Genomic DNA, 16,200 nt, shown 5'->3' on the forward strand with positions numbered 1-16,200 from the left:
GGAAGATTTCAGTGCCCTGTCCCCTTGTATCCCCTATCTTTCCATTACCTGCTGCCCAAGTATTCCCAGCCATTCCTTCAACTTAAGGCTTTGAATCTGTTCAGCTGTAAATAGTCCTGAGAAGGTACCACAGTAAGCATGATCAATCATTTGTATCTTAGGCCAAAGGAGCCATTTCTGAGAACAGATTCGATGAAAAGGGAAGAAAGAGTACAAAGAAAAATGGGTGGCACATTTCGAGAGAATCTTTGGCAAAGGAGGGCATGGCAAGATGAGGCCAAGCTGGATGGATGGGGGTCTGGAGCACCCTCATCTCACAGGGGAGGATGATGATGAAGCTGGTTGTGTTTGGCTTGGAGAAGAGATGAAAGAGCTAGGGCTATGTGTGTCTGCAGTATTAGGTAATGATTGTGGGAGAAGTCAACGTGTTCAATGTTTCTTCAGAGCACAGAGGGAGTGCACTAGGTGGGAGTGATAAGCAAACAGACTTTGAATCAGTGGAGAAGGGCGCTTTTTAACAGTGGAAGTTGCTTGAGAGATAATGTCCTGTGAGGTCCTAGGATTCCTGCCCTCATAGTGCAGGAGCAGGGTGTGGAGGCCAGTTGGAGATGCTTGTTTTGGGTGGTTAACCAGACCAGATGACCACTGCAGCCTCTCTTTTCCAATTCCCAACTTTCTGTGATTCTATGACCCTGAATTCCCAAGGAGGAATAAAGAGGAGTTATCACTGAGGTGGTAAAAGGGTAAGAACATGAAGACCATGTGTACCAAAAATATACCACAAGTGCCTTTACTACTTTTCTAGAGCTTGACCAGTTAGCCCTTTGGCCACTTTACCAAAATGCTCAACATGGTTGCTTACATGGACAAAAGCTGGAGACCAACATTCTTCAACCGCACATTGACTTTCTCCTTCCCATCACTCTCCCCTCTGAAGGGACTCTCTTTCTGGCCAACCCTCTAAGATCTGCCTGTCAGAAAACTATGTCTTCACAGCCTGAGTTTGTGGTTATATCAGACCAGCGTGCAAACATCATGGAACATTTGTTCATGCTTTCCTGTATGAGCCTGAGCTTAGTTTTCTTGGGTCATGAAGGTTGTGATGGCCTGAGGACAGCTCTAATCTAAAACCAGGCAGGCACTGGCAGTTTCAGTATGGGTATGATTTCTACTCGATAAACCATGGTCTCATCTGGCAACTTTAAAGGCATTCACATTTTATGTGAGACTTTTTTTACTTGCCTGGTTTTTCCTGTCTCTAGTCATTCAGAGAAAAACGAAAGAATCCACAGGGAGCCCTTCTACCCCAAGTGGAACTAGAAATTCCAAGACCCCAAGAAGGGGACAAGTGAGAAAATGGCAAGTCCTTTTTAATCCTCTGCAAATTGATAACAAGGACCTCCCAGCCCCCTTCTACCACTGCACAGGCTGCTGGAGCAGAATGAAGCAAAGTAAGTAGCCCTTTGGAGAACTTCCCGCTCCAGCTTGCATTTATTCCACACGGACTTGGGCCCTTTCCCTTGGAGGATCTGACCTCCTCAAGTTTAGCTCCTGGTGGTCAATGCAGGCCTCCTCCCTCTGTAAGGCTGAAAACGTAGAATTGAAGGAAGCCACTAGCATTGTGAAGAAAACCGCGTTCTCAAGTGAATTCCAGTTGAGCCTTCAAATAAAGAGTCTGTAGGCATAAACTGATCTCTTGAAGAGCCCTTGGTATCTGAGCTCCAGTCTTTAGTAGGACCTGTTGGGGACAAGATTCCATCTCGGCCTTCTGCTTTCCAAGATAGCACTTTATTGCCCCATCCTGAGTCTAGTGCGTGTGACAGATACTCAGTACATCTTGAAGAACCACAGTTCCATTTGGCTAATGGAATGTGTATGAACTTCCTGAAAGCCTTCTTAAGGTCATCATTTCCTGTCTTTTCAAATTAATGACATATTGTTCACAGGTGGCTCCCTGTTATGTCTGGAGTAGGTGGATGCTTAGGTAGCTGGAGTGAGCTCATCTCAAGAAGTTCAGGAGCCCTTAGGAGAAGCCAGGGCAAGAGAACAAGGGACAGCAGTGAGGGCTGAGCCAATAGGCCAGCCAGCAGGGACAAGAAAAACGTGAAGGCTCCGTGTTGCCAGCAGATAGCCATGGGCCCTGAACTAGCAACACAAGGACAGGCCCCTATGCAGGCGACCGACCTCCCCTCCACACCATTCCCCACCTCTCCCTGGAATGTCGGGGCCTGCTGGGCTCCTCCCACCCCCTTTGTTTGCTTTCCTTCCTCAGAAGGCCCTCTGTAATTAGGACCCCTCTTTAACCGTTCCAAAACGCCTGGCACGTGGGAAGGGGGCCTTTGACGTCAGCGGCGGAGTTTGTCTACTCAGGTGTAGCTAATTTCCTCAGTGTTAGGAACCTGGGTAGACTGCCTCACACCCCACCACTGAGTGTGTGTATGTGGAGTGGGGAGGGCAAAAGCTTGGGGGTTGATGCATGACCCATCATACTCACAAAGCCAAACAAAACATGTTTGGATTGGGCCCCCTCCCCAAACTCCAGGCCCCCAGACCCTATGGCCTCCTGGGACTTGCAATGGCCAGCTCCCTAATATACAGATCTCAGAGTTCTTCCTGCTGGTGGGGGTTCATCACACCCTTCTTGCTCTGAGAGGGTCCGGCAGTAAGCCTCCAGGTCCCCAGGACCCCAGTCAGCAGGAATCAGAAGGAAGAAAGGTCTGAAAATTTCCATAGAACTAGAAAGGCAGCATCTAGTATCGGCTGTGCAGAAATTTCCATTCAGATGCTGATGGCAATACTGTTCCCCTGTGCCCTGCCCCTATGGGGAATTAAGGGAGTTTATTGAGGTGGGAAGGCAAATTGGCCCCCTGAGGAGATAACACTTAAATAATTGCTTTAAAGGCAAATGCTGGAGCGAGAATTCTAATGAGAGGTGCAACTGGGAGGTAACCTATGGGACAAGAGAGAAGCTACCAGACAGTCCCCAGCTCTGCCTCTTTAAAGAGAACCTACCTGATCCAACCAGGTTGGGGGAACTATGGTAGCTGAAGCTAGTCCTCCCCAGGGAGTTTAGGAAATAGTCTTTTGGCAGGAAGGCTGGGGGGACATGGGTGAGCATTTGTGAGAAGGGGCATTTGTCTTTCTTCTCCCCGGTCCTCCATAGTACCCTTCCTCAACTGGCAGACGTGTGCCAGGCACAAGTTCAAGGAATGCAAGCTAGTGAATTTATAGCAAGTCAGCCAGAGGATGACCTGGAGGGCTCAGGGAGGTGAAGAGGTTGGTGTTTAGGAGAAGTCACAGCACCTGGAGTTGAGGACCAGAGACGCCGCCCAATCAGAAGGAAGCTGCTGCTTTCTAGTCCCAGTGGTCTAGATTCCTCCCACTGCATGCAGGAAATCAAAAGGAGCCCAGGTAAGAGGTCCTGGAAGGGAGAGCTGAACCAGGCACACGTCCTAGCCAACAAGACCACTTAACTCTTCAAAGGAAGAGAAGAAAGAAAGGCTGGTCTTGTTCTGTTTCTTCCTTCTGTTGAACTGCATCTGCGGAAGACAGTCCTGGGGTGGGAACCTTACTAAGAATGCCAGAGACAATGTATATTTTGGAAGCTTCAAGCTGGATAGGCCTTTAAATATTTATAGTTCAAACCTCTTATTTTATAGATGAGGAAACCACGGCTTGTCCAGACACTTGTCCAGGTGGTAAATGAGGCTGGACAAAAGTCCAAGTGTCCTAACTCATAACCCTGAGTACTTCCTGCTCACCTGCTCATCTGCTCACCTGCTGCTGAAACCAGGCTCATCCATCAGCCCTCAAATCCCTCACCACCACACACGCCCACTGGATGAGCCATCTCATTATTTGTCATCCTTTCCATGACTCTATGACCCATGGCTGTGACATCAGTTTGATTTCCAGGGCAGCACTGTGCCAAGTTGGGCCTCTGGGATGTCACCTCTGGCTAATGAGATAGAAGTGAATACCTTCTGCCCACGATTCATTACCTGCAGCTTCCAGGGAAGATGCTTCTGCTCCAGGCTCCTTGGCCTCTCTCCTCAGGTCCTGTACCCCTTCCTCAGAAACACCAATAGAACTGGGTTCTCCAGTGTCCACAAACATCTTAACATCCCAGCTCCTAACAACCTGTCTCCTGTCCCTCTTCTACACACTCAGATTACTGTAGACCTATTCTGTGCAACCACTGACAGCGGATGTGTCTGGAAGACAAATAGCCATGCCATAAGGAACAACATTCCAGGATATTGAAGTTCTCTTATCAGAGAATGGACAGCCTTGTAAAGTATGTGATATCCTCCAAAACCAGCACCAAAGAATATAAGCCTTGGTGAACTTGGTGAGAGAAAGCAATCCTGTGAGGTGTGGATGTGCCCAGATGTGGTAGGTCGTGCCAGGCCTCTACCTACTATCACCACCCTGGCCTCGTCGGACCCCTTCTCTGAAATGTATGCAATGTCCACACCTTTCTGTGTGGCTAGAGGGAAAAATACATTTACTCTAAAGTGCCTGATTGGTACTGGCTTTCAAGATCATTGTGTTGAGAAGGATTCTGAGGCTGTATCTAGACTTATAGGGAAAGAGTGCTGGGGTCAATTAGCTATGTCTGCCATAGGTTGCCATACCTTCTGCATAGCTATGTCTGCCATAGGTGGTGAAGAAGAAGGCATAGAAGAGCATGTGGAGAAAGGGAGTATGAAAGAGAAGAACTTTAAACTTTCTATGGCCTTTCAGGGGGTATTGCGATTGTGATGACACACCAGTGTTCATTATTTTTGGTAATTTTTGTAACTCCTTTTGAGATACAAAATAATTCTTAATTTTTTTAATTTAAAAAGTTGAAAATCCATTGATATCATTTGAGAAGGCTCCAACTGTCTGTAAAACACCTACATTGCAGGACTAAAGAATCCAAAACCAGGAGGTCGAAACCTTGCTTCCTAACTGACCAGGTGTGGCCTCAGGTATGCTACTTATCTCTGGGCCTCAGTTTCCTTCTGCCAGTGCTCAAACTCAAAGGACACTTGGTTACACGGAATTGCTAATTCCAAATAGTTTCATTAGATTGGAATGTATGTACTGAATACTGGTTATGTGCATTGTAACTATCAATAGGAAACTCCACTGCAGCCCCAACTTCAAAAGATGTAGCGTAGAGTACCCTCTGCAAGTACAATGGGAATTCAAGGGCTGGAATCACCCATATGACCAAATAAGCCAAGGATGGCTTCATGGAGGAAGTAGAACACAAAGCAGACCTTGAAAGATGGATAGAACTTAGGCAAGAAGAGGCATGGAGGGAGCACAGAGGGCTAGTGATAAGGCCAGAACACCTTGGCACGGTGTGCATTGGGAAAGAAACGGGTGAGGCTTGAGGATGAAGTTGTTGTAAGAACATCAGGAAAGCCAGGCAGAGGAATTTGAGCATAATACTTTTGGCAATAGGGAGCCATGTAGGTTACTGAGTAAGAGAGTGACATAATAATATGGTCTAGCTGCTGAAGTTTAGAATGGATTGAAAGAGGGAAGATTAGGGAAACTGATGATATAGACATGCCATTCTGAGGGTGTGGGCCAGGGTAGGAACAGTGAGAAGAGTGCAAAGACATTCTGGAGAAAAATCAGTCAGGTGTCCCGCAGTTAGAGATGGGGTGCTCTGACCTTTGTACTCTCTTTAACTTCATTTATGAGGCTTTATCATCAGGTATCACGAGGTTCAATAAGGCATCAACTCATTTATGCTAATTAACATCTTCCCCACGGAATGAGCCAAAGACACTGAAAGAAACGAAATTTAGGCTAGTCCGTTGGCCAACAAGTGAGCTGCGTGGGAAGGAGAAGAGAAAGTTTAAAGCATTTGCTATAAGGATGAGTCTCACTTCTTTCAAGGTAACAGTGACTTATACCCCCACCTTCTTAAAAATAAAAAATTGGCTAATGGAGTAAGAAGTTGAGGCTTCCAAGTAATTTATCTCCAAGTGTTCCCATGGACCTGGTCTTCCTCTTCCTTACATGCATCTCTCATCCCACCTCCTGGTCCAGATAGGAAGTCTCAGGAAGACTGGGGTTTTTCTTGAGGAAAGGAAGCCACGGTTTAAAGAGAAATTGATTCTAGAATACCTACTTTGGCCATTACATTCCAAAGCAGAGTTGAATTGAAAGATTTTAACTAGGCTGGGCATGATGGCTCACGCCTGTAATCCCAGCACCTTGGGAGGCAGAGGCGGGTGGACCACCTGAGGTCAGGAGATCAAGACCATCCTAGCTAACACCATGAAACCCCGTCTCTACTAAAAATACAAAAAAAAAAAAAAAAAAGCCGGGAGTGGTGGCATGCACCTGTAGTCCCAGCTACTCAGGAGGGTGAGACAGCAGAATTGCTTGAACCCAGGAGGCAGAGGTTACAGTGAGCTGAGAACATGCCACTGCACTCCAGCCTGGGTGACAGAGCGAGACTCTGTCTCAAAAAAACAAAAGAAAGAAAGAAATTCAAACTAAACCCCTAATGGGGAGTAAGGTTTACGGAAATAAATCTTAGACTACAAGATACGAGAGAAGAGAGACCTATGTCTTATCTATGCTCAGCTCTGCCAATAGCTGTGTAGCCTAGGGGAAGTCATCCCATTTCTTGTGGCCTCAGTTTCCAAATCTGTAAAATGGGAGAGCTGGACAAGATCATCTCAAAGCCTTTTCCAATTCTAACATCCAATGCCTTAGAGAGTTTAGAGAATGATCTTTGAAAATTTCTACTAAATACAACTTCACAGAAAAAGGTACCACCCCACTTACCACCCACAAGTATCCATATCACACACACAGAGAATAGCCAGAGAAATTACAAGTCTTAGTGCAAAGCTCAACTTCCATGTGGGGAAACATTTATCCGAACTGTGGCCAAAGCATAGTCAGTCAAAGCATAGAACTGGTTGTAGAGAAAAAAAAAAAGATCAAATTATATATGATGTGTCACTTCAAAGAAAGTGGTTCTGGTATTGCAGCCAGGAAATTGCCTTGCGATGTGTGGGTTTGTCCACAAACAACAGATCAGGAAGCTGGAAGGCCCAGGAGGCTGGGGAGGGATGGCAAGTAGGTCTTGATGGTAGCTTCTTATGCTCCTTATGTTGGACATTGCTACTGAAAAATAGACAACATCGATTCGCCCCCAGGAGAGAGTAAATCCTGTTCAAAACCTGAGAAAGGGCTGGGTGCAGTGGCTCACACCTGTAATCCTAGCACTTTGGGAGGCAGAGGTGGGCAGATCACCTGAGGTCAGGAGTTCGAGACCAGCCTAACCAATATGGTGAAACCCTGTCTCTACTAAAAATGTAAAAATTAGCCGGTGTGGTGGCACACAGCTGTAGTCCCAGCTACTTGGGAGGCTGAGACAGGAGAATTGCTTGAACCCGGAAGGTGGAAGTTGCAGTGAGCCGAGATCGTGCCACTGCACTCCAGCCTGGGTGACACAGCGAAACTCCAACTCAAAAAAAAAAAAAAAAAAAAAAAACTCTGAGAAAGGCAACTCACAAAAAGTGTAGACGCATGGACCTGTTTGGGTAAAGGTCGATTTTTCAGAAAAAGGGTAGATTATTATTTCCCCTATGAAAGAAGTCACATATGATTTAGGTTTATTTTGTTCCTCTCAAAGAAATTGTAATAAGTGTTATAACTTTATTTCACCAGTGGGCGCTTCTATGAAATCTTTTTTTTTTTTTTAACCACTGATATTTGAACAGTTGGCATGAGTCAGAGGCACGAGTACTTCAGGATCACTTCTCCCAAGGAAAGTGTTCCTGAGCAAACCATCATGGCTCATAACTGTTCTTTCCTTCCCTGAGTCAATGAGAAGAAAGTACCATTGGCCTCCTGCCTGTTAAAACACAGGATGATGGCAATCCTCGAGGGCAGGGACCGTGCCCCTGGAACAGTCCTGAATGGCCCCCAGGGTGGAGCTACATGCACCTGGACACTTAATAAGGCTAGTTAGAGGAGAGGAGAGCAGCAGCCCCTACACCAGGCAGGCATGCTGAGGAGTTAACTCAGCTTCCGAGGCTCACCCAACAGCTTTTCCAGGACATGTGTGTAACTGCTCAAGAGAGCTACCCCTGACCTCCAAGCAGCCAGGTACTGTGGCAGAGTTCCTGGGCCCAGGCCCTCTGGCCATAAACATCATCCATTTACTGCACCATGCTGTACAAATACTATTTTCTATGTGCGCCATGGTATTGGAGGTGGGGAGGGGAGTGAAAAAAGTGATTAAGGCAATTATTGAGTGCTTACTGTAAACAAAATTTACTCTTGAGCTATAGAATGCCCAGTCCCACCTCAAAGAGCTTAGGGTTTCACAGCCAGATGGAATGGACCTATGTAATATCTTAGCAACCAAAATAAATCACAGGGAGCCAGATCCCCATCTTCAATAGCCTATTTTCTTGTCTTTTATTAATTGAGTTCTTCTAGCGACTCTTTCAGAGCTCCTAGGTTTCTGGTTAGTTGATCATAAATAACCAACCATTATATCACCATCTATAAACTTCTACTCTTTTATCCAAATAACACTAGAAATAATCAGTCCTTGCCCTGCAATTTCCAAAATCGTACACAATTCAGCTATAACTTTTTTTAGCCTATGAAGGACTCTCATCTGTATTTCAATGTCTATCAAACATTTAACATTTACCCTAAGATACATTTTTTTTAATTTGTTTATACCCTGAAATATCTAATGACTTTGTCCATTATGCTATTCAGAAATTAAAATGCAGGCTGGATGTTGTGGCTCATGCCTGTAATCCTGGCACTTTGGGAGGCCAAGGCAGGAGGATCACTTGAGCCCAGGAGTTGGAGACCAGACTGGTCAACATGATGAGACCCTGGCTCTACCAAAAACTAACAACAACAATAATAATAATAATAATTAGCTATGCATGGTGAGGCATGCTTGTAGTCCCAACTATTCAGGAGGCTAAGGTGAGAGGATCACTCAAGTTCAGGAGTTTTAGGCTGCAGTGAGTTATGATTGGACCATTGCACTCCAGCCTGGACAACAAAGCAAGACCCTGTCTCAAAAAAATATTAAAATGTCATAGGATAATTATCGCTCGCTAATATGTTCAACAAACACTTCTGAGTACCAACAGTATACCAGATTCATGATAGTTAGTGGGGGACCAAGGTAAAATGGCATAATCCTGGCTGTCAAAGATCTCACCATAATATAAAGGTGATAGTCAAGAACACGTAATTAACTCTTAGCAAGGTAAGAGGCAGTGCAGGTAGGTGTAAAATGCCAGGTGTGACCTAAGGATAAGGAACTATCTTGCCTGGAGCAGAGGGGCCTAGTTCCATCAGAGGAATGTGTCCTCCCTCAGGAGATGCCTAATGTGTGAACACCGCAGTTATTTTCCAGAGCATTTTGTAAGCATTATCTCATCTCCATAACAATATGAGAAAGAAATGGCAGGTACCCCTGAGATATCTGTCATCATTTACAGTTTGGGTTTGCAAGGTCAACCCTACAGGGTCTGTATATTTCTTTCTGGGAGAATTTCATGCCTGCCATTGAGGAAACTGTGAATGAGATGATGTGACTTGCAAAACACTATGCAGACATTAGTGACTTTGGTTCCCAGCCAGCGTTATTGTTTTCTTTTCTCCCCACCTCACCAATGGCACATCTCATTTCTAAACATGTGATAGACATGTTCATAATATTCTTGAAAGTGTCTTTATCCATGATGAAAGTCCTAAGAATTTGTCCCAGAGGCCAGTGGTAAATTGCTGTCACCTTCACTGTAAGTGTTTGCACAGCCTTGAGAAGTTTGCTATTTTATCTCTAATCTTCTTTGTGGCATCTGTTCCCCTCTCCCATTCTCAACTCTTGGCTGCCACATCGTGAGGAGCTGCTGCCCTCCCTAGCTGGTCTATAGCCCAGCACTCCAGTCTTGGCCACGTGAGAAAGGTACTTTTTGTTTTTGATTTTTGCAGCTGGGCCATCAACTCTGGGAACACATAGCGCAGAATCTGGGCTGCTAACTGTGAAGAATCAGGGAGTGAAGGCTGAGCCACTGGCCTTCTGTAGCCATCTGTCAGCTCTGCCAGGGCAATCACCTACCCACCCACCCACCCACCCAAAGATCTTCCACCAGCAAGCTCAGCACTCTCCACCTGTGTTACTATGGCTGACTCCTCAGTGGACAAATCTGGAGTATCTTAACAACCAATAACTTTCCAGGTAGATGTTGCCTTATTTTCATTAAATCCTCTTTGGATATATGAAGAGTAACACTGGTTAGTAAATGATGTCTGTCATGCCCTCCGATATCCAGGTTCAGGCCCTAGACTAAAAGGAAAACTCCTTTCTTGCACCAAACAGGTCTGTGCCATTCAATATAATGCAGCCTCAGGGTGGAAAGAGCAGTGAATTAGGAACTGAGAGACCCAAGTGCAATTCCTAGCTTTGCCATGATTATGAACTGTATGATTTGGGTGAGTTAATTTCTCTGAACGAGGAAGGTGAACTGTGATCTTGAAACTCCCATTCGGCCGGGCGCGGTGGCTCAAGCCTGTAATCCCAGCACTTTGGGAGGCCGAGGCGGGTGGATCACGAGGTCAGGAGATCGAGACCATCCTGGCTAACATGGTGAAACCCCGTCTCTACTAAAAATACAAAAAACTAGCCGGGCGTGGTGGCGGGCGCCTGTAGTCCCAGCTACTCGGAGGCTGAGGCGGGAGAATGGCGTGAGCCCGGGAGGTGGAGCTTGCAGTGAGCCGAGATCGCGCCACTGCACTCCAGCCTGGGCGACAGAGCGAGACTCCGTCTCAAAAAAAAAAAAAAGAAACTCCCATTCAGTTCTGAGTTTATGATTCTAAGGTCAAACTAGGATTACCAAGGGGATAACTGGGGTAGTAGACACTTGGCATATGAGGAACAAGAAGCAGTGGACAGGCAGAGGTGCCTTCCCAATCTGGCAGATGTGCTCTGGGGAATGGCACTATGGGAGAATGCCCTGCTTGGTCAGGTGATGCAATGATACCCCTCAGTTCTCATCCTGCATGAACCCTGCCTGCACAGGCATCCCAGGACAAGTTGACACTCCAGGTGTCTCTGAAGTGCAGAGTAGAGGGGCACTTCTCAGCCTCGGGAGTTATAGCTCAACACTGACCCCTGGACAGGATGCTGAAACAGTAGCTGCTTCTCTATCCTGAGCCAGAGGGAAGGGACGTGATCAGGTGTGTTAACTTTCAGCATGAAAATATAGACAAGGCCGGGCACTGTAGCTCACGCCTGTACTCCCAGCACTTTGGGAACCCCAGACAGGTAGATCACGAGGTCAGGAGTTCAAGACCAGCCTGGCCAAGACGGTGAAACCCTGTCTCTACTAAAAATACAAAAATTAGCCAGGCGTGGTGGCGGGCACCTGTAATCCCAGCTACTTGGAAGGCTGAGGCAGGGAATTGCCTGAACCCGGCAGGCAGAGGTTGCAGTGAGTTGACATTGTGCCACTGCACTCCAGCCTAGGTGACAAGACTCCGTCTTAGGAAAAAAAAAAAAAAGTGTAGACAAGACCTGCTTTCCTTAATCATGCATGCACCACAGACTCTCTAGTTGTTGGCCCTGCTCTGTTCTGAGCTTTGCCAAAGTTGTTTCTACGTAAGCAGTGGGAGCTACCCCAGTGCTTTCCAGCTTTCGTATGCCCATGAATCAGCTGGGGATCTTGTTAAAAGCCAATTCAAATTGAGTAGTTCTGGGGTGGGGCCTGAGACTCTGAATTCCAAGCAAGCTCCCTGGTCCACAAACCAGACTCTGAGTAGCAAAAATGCAGAGAAAAGGATTAGGAGCTGAGTCACGTGACTCGCCATTTATAGGATGCTAAAGAAATCACTCTGAGCCTCCATTTTCCTCCTTTTAGTGATAATGTATAGTGCCCCTTCTGTTCAAGGCACTACTGAAAGGGCCAAGTGCGTCAACCCAGAAAGTGTACAGATGTAACAGTGTGAATGTTTTCTACTGTTCCAAGCAGCTGCTGGACCATCTAACTCTAGTGTGTACTGGAGCCCGAAGCAGAGCAAGTTAAAACTGCATACCCCCCAGGATCACCAGATTCTCCAATTATGAGACCTGGGGGTGAGGCTAGGAGCATGCACTTTAACAAGACACCAAGGTAATTCAGTGCTGTCAGTTCTTGATCCACACACTGAGAAACCCTAGCCCAAGCGGTAAGAGTGCTCTGCTCTCCTGATAGTGTGAAAATTGAAGATAATAAGGTACAGCAGAGAGCTTCTTGTAGGTGATCACAGACTCAGGACTCCTAGCTCCCTATAAATTGGTATTGGTAAAACTTTAATAAGCACAGAATTCTCCCGGTGGATCTTGTTAAAATACAGATCCTGATTCCATCAGTCTTGGTTAAAGCCTCAGATTCGGCACTTCTAGCAAGCTCCCAGGCAGATGATGCTAATGCTGCTGGTCCAGGGACCACACTTTGAGTAGCAAGAACCGATGTCAGTTCTCAGCCCAAGCTGCATATTGGAGCCATCTTTTAAATACCATGGGCATTCAAAACGTTAATTTTTAAAAACTGGTCTGGGGTGGAGTTCAGGCATTTTTTTTAAAGCACCTGGGTGATTCTAACATGCAGGCAGCTTTGGGACTCCCTGCCACAGATGAAGTCCAAGACGCTGGCTACCACCTGCTCATGCCAGTGCAAGTTGCAGTTAAGTGGGTCTTAGAGTGCTTCCTTGCTGGAGAAATAAGGCAAGCTGCTCATCCATCTCTTGATGGGCTATAACTTGGGTTACTGTGGGGAGAGGAAGCAGAAGTTTCAATGGGAGAAATAGAGAGCTAAGTGTTTTATGCGGAGACTGATACAATTACTACTCCAGCTTCAGGCTTCATTGCTCTCTCCTTTCCAGCATCTGTGTGATTTTTCCTGGCTCTCTGCTTGGCGCTCTCAGGTGTGGACCAGGTGGGACACTGACCTGTCTTATTTTGCCCCTGGCTAGGAGGCAGCGGGGAGCAGCCACGCACAGCGGGCCCAAAGGTGCAGGAGGCCTCGGAGGCTGTGCTGTCGGAGCACAGGAGTGTATTTCACATCGAGCGGTCATCCGTTCGGAGGAGGAGCAAAGGTGTGCATTTCCTCCCCCTCGCGCTTGGATCCCTGCCTTCCTAGTCTCTAATAAAACAGGGACGGCCGGGCGCGGTGGCTCAAGCCTGTAATCCCAGCACTTTGGGAGGCCGAGACGGGCGGATCACGAGGTCAGGAGATCGAGACCATCCTGGCTAACACTGTGAAACCCCGTCTCTACTAAGAAATACAAAAAACTAGCCGGGCGAGGTGGCGGGCGCCTGTAGTCCCACCTACTCCGGAGGCTGAGGCAGGAGAATGGCGTAAACCCGGGAGGCGGAGCCTGCAGTGAGCTGAGATCAGGCCACTGCACTCCAGCCTGGGTGACAGAGCGAGACTCCGCCTCAAAAAAAAAAAAAAAAAAAACAGGGACCAGGGACAATGGCAATACCTACTTCACAGGGTGGTGGGGAGACCGGCTGGAGTCAGACTTGACCTCTCATACCTGACCTCTGACCAAGGCCACAGTTCCCCGGATGTGTCTGGATGCCCGCTGGGTCTCCGAGAGGTTGAAGCTGGGACAGGCAGTTAGCTTCTGGGGTCTCAACTCTGCTGCACATTGGAACCACCTGCATCTCCTCCATTTAATTCATCTGGGGAGCAGCCTGGGTGGGCATCAGGAGCTTTTAAAGCTCTCCAGGAGATTCCAATTTGCCAGCAAATCCAAAACCACTGGTCTAGGAGGCTATAGATGAAAAGTTCTCACCTATGGCAATGGTGGGGAGGCCAAGGGCACAGGTAGAGACCCATGGTGGGGAAAGGGCTGCCAAAGGCCAGGAAGAGGGTATCCAAGGGCCGCTAAAGCTGAAGAAGTGGAGGCCAGAAACTTGGACTTGGAAGCTGAGAACATGTGGCAGCAAACAGGGAGGAGTCTGGGGAGATTTCCTCAACCAGCTGCAAGGTTGGAGCAGCCTCGTGAAGATCCAGGACACAGGGACAAGCTAATCCTACCCCCAATCTCCAGATATGGGGGCAGCATTGCCCAGAGTCACACAGCAGACTAAGCCCACTATTGGAATAAAAGTGACTCCCGAATTAGTGCAACATCTCATGCTCCCCAGAAGATGCCTGAGTGACCTTCTTTCTCCAGTTCCTCCAAGTCTCATCATTTCATACCACAAGTCAGCCAGCCCAGAGAACTGGACCTGGAATGACTATGGGAAAATACATGAGGTGGAGTGGGGATTGCCAAGGACATTGCATATCTCAAGGGCCCCTGTAGCTCAGGAGTTTGTCTTTGACAAGGGTTCCCCAGCAGAGTGTGGAAGAGACCATGGTTTGCCTCAAAGGCTTCATAACTTCCTCCTAACATCGTCTTAGGACAGGGGCTGGGATTGGGGAGAGCATAGTAGAGAGCCCCGCAGCACTGGCAGGCAGGGAGGAGCTTCAGACAGAAGCAGCGGGTCAGTGGGGATATCACACACACAGGCCTGCAAGTTCAAGTGATCCTCTCTGCTTCCTACTCTTCCTTTCAAAGCTTTCAAAGTGAATTTGTTTCTCCTGAATAGGGTCACCTCCTAACCATACTGGTATCTGCAGTCCCTGCCCCTTCAGAAGTGGGAACACAGTGCCTTTGATATATCCCTTCTAGTGTTTTGACACCCTGATGACTCATGAGTGCAGAACGGGGCAACAGGCAATTCAGACTGAAAACACAGGGTCAGAGCCCAGCCTGCTATTCTCACACTTGACCACAGGAGGGAACCAAAGCATCAAGACGGAAACTTTCATGATGCACAATACTCTACTGAAATTGGTCGTCTCTAAAAGTAAATAACCTGTAATAATAAAAAATGTTTAGATCCACATTACAAGAGTTTTCTAGAATTACAAAGGCTTGCCAAAATCTGCTTCAAGAGATTACATGGATGTCTCTTGTCCTAATCCCACCAGCCATTGCTACTACAATACCTTAAAAAACAAAACAAACAAACAACAACAAAAACAGAACAGCCTGAGGTCGTCCAGGTGAGGAGAATCATGAGCAAATTCAAACACAGATCATGCATGGCTCATGGCTTATGGCTCAGGCAGCTTAATACTTTATGAACAGGAAGTGAAGGGCTTCAACAACATCCAAGTTTTTGTTTGTTTGTTTTGTTTTGTTTGTTCACCTGCAAGTTCCCCATGTGGAACAGGAGAAAGAGCCCTGGATTCCGGGATCAAGCACAAGTCACTGTCTCTCCAGGCTGCTGTTTTCTCATCGAAAAAAATATCAAGGTTGAGCTAAATGAGGGCTTCTTAATTAATAGTGGAATCTCTGAGCTCCCTAAATTCCTTGTAACATGCCCTGTTTATATGAAGATGTATACTTTTTTTCCCCAAAGCGAGGGCCCAGATGGATCCATGACCAGTAAAAGAACAAAAGAGGCTTCAGGCTGCTGGAAGGCTCCATGATGCTGTGCTTCCTCAGGAGAAACAGGAAATACTGCTTAGTCTAACACCTGAGCCCTGCAGGACATTAGCTTCTGAGGTGCCAGAGTAGAGGTGTCCTAATTGATGGTCCTCTTTCCTTCTAACTCCAGTGTTTGGAAAAGGCGAACACCAGGAGAGACAAACCAAAGACCCATTTCCCTATCAACACCAGAAGCCCACAGTGGAGCTGCCTGTGAGTACTGAGTGTCCTGGATCAGGGACAGCACCCTGCAGTCACAGAGCCCACAGCAGATGAAGGAGATGAGAGCTGTAAACAAGGTTCTCCGATTTAGGCAAACTTTTCTTGCCTTCATATTTTCTGAAATGTAATTACCTGGGACAAAAATGTCTCTTTCACAGTTTACTTTGTGACTTTTCATATTCCTTTTATTTGAATTATTATCAGGCTTCCTTTAAACCCAGTATTCAAGCATTGAGGAAATAAGCTGGTGCCTGTTTTCAAAAACAGAATCTTCCCATGTTCAATTTCATACCCTTATGTTTATGAACAGTTATATCTTAAAGACTGGACATGCCAGGGAGAAAGGCATTTCTTCTGGAAAGACTATTAATGTTTTATTTAAAAAAAAAAAAGACTAAAAATATGTGGTTAACTCAGTTCTGCTGTTTGACCTTGACCTTCAAAAAT

General features: G+C 46.7%; 1 protein-coding gene and 2 long non-coding RNA genes across 3 annotated transcripts in view; 1 reads left to right on the top strand and 2 right to left on the bottom strand.

Moving 5' to 3' along the window:
• The window catches only part of SLC14A2 (solute carrier family 14 member 2), a 481,158-nt gene that overhangs the window by 450,770 nt on the left and 14,188 nt on the right, over positions 1-16,200 (top strand). The window contains exons 13-14 of the mRNA XM_021930092.2: positions 13,015-13,137; positions 15,662-15,744. Coding sequence (XP_021785784.1) covers positions 13,015-13,137; positions 15,662-15,744 — 206 coding nt within the window. The remainder of the gene's footprint in view (positions 1-13,014; positions 13,138-15,661; positions 15,745-16,200) is intronic.
• The window catches only part of LOC116271474, a 96,921-nt gene that overhangs the window by 14,739 nt on the left and 65,982 nt on the right, over positions 1-16,200 (bottom strand). The gene's annotated exons all lie outside the window — the stretch shown is intronic.
• Positions 1,457-5,606, bottom strand: LOC103879706. The gene is made up of 2 exons (XR_640459.4): positions 3,762-5,606; positions 1,457-2,022 (listed from the first exon to the last, which is right to left on the bottom strand). It is a non-coding gene; the product is annotated as an uncharacterized LOC103879706 (long non-coding RNA).

Source organism: Papio anubis, chromosome 19 (genome assembly GCF_008728515.1).
Source record: "Papio anubis isolate 15944 chromosome 19, Panubis1.0, whole genome shotgun sequence".
NCBI classification, from domain to species: domain Eukaryota; kingdom Metazoa; phylum Chordata; class Mammalia; order Primates; family Cercopithecidae; genus Papio; species Papio anubis.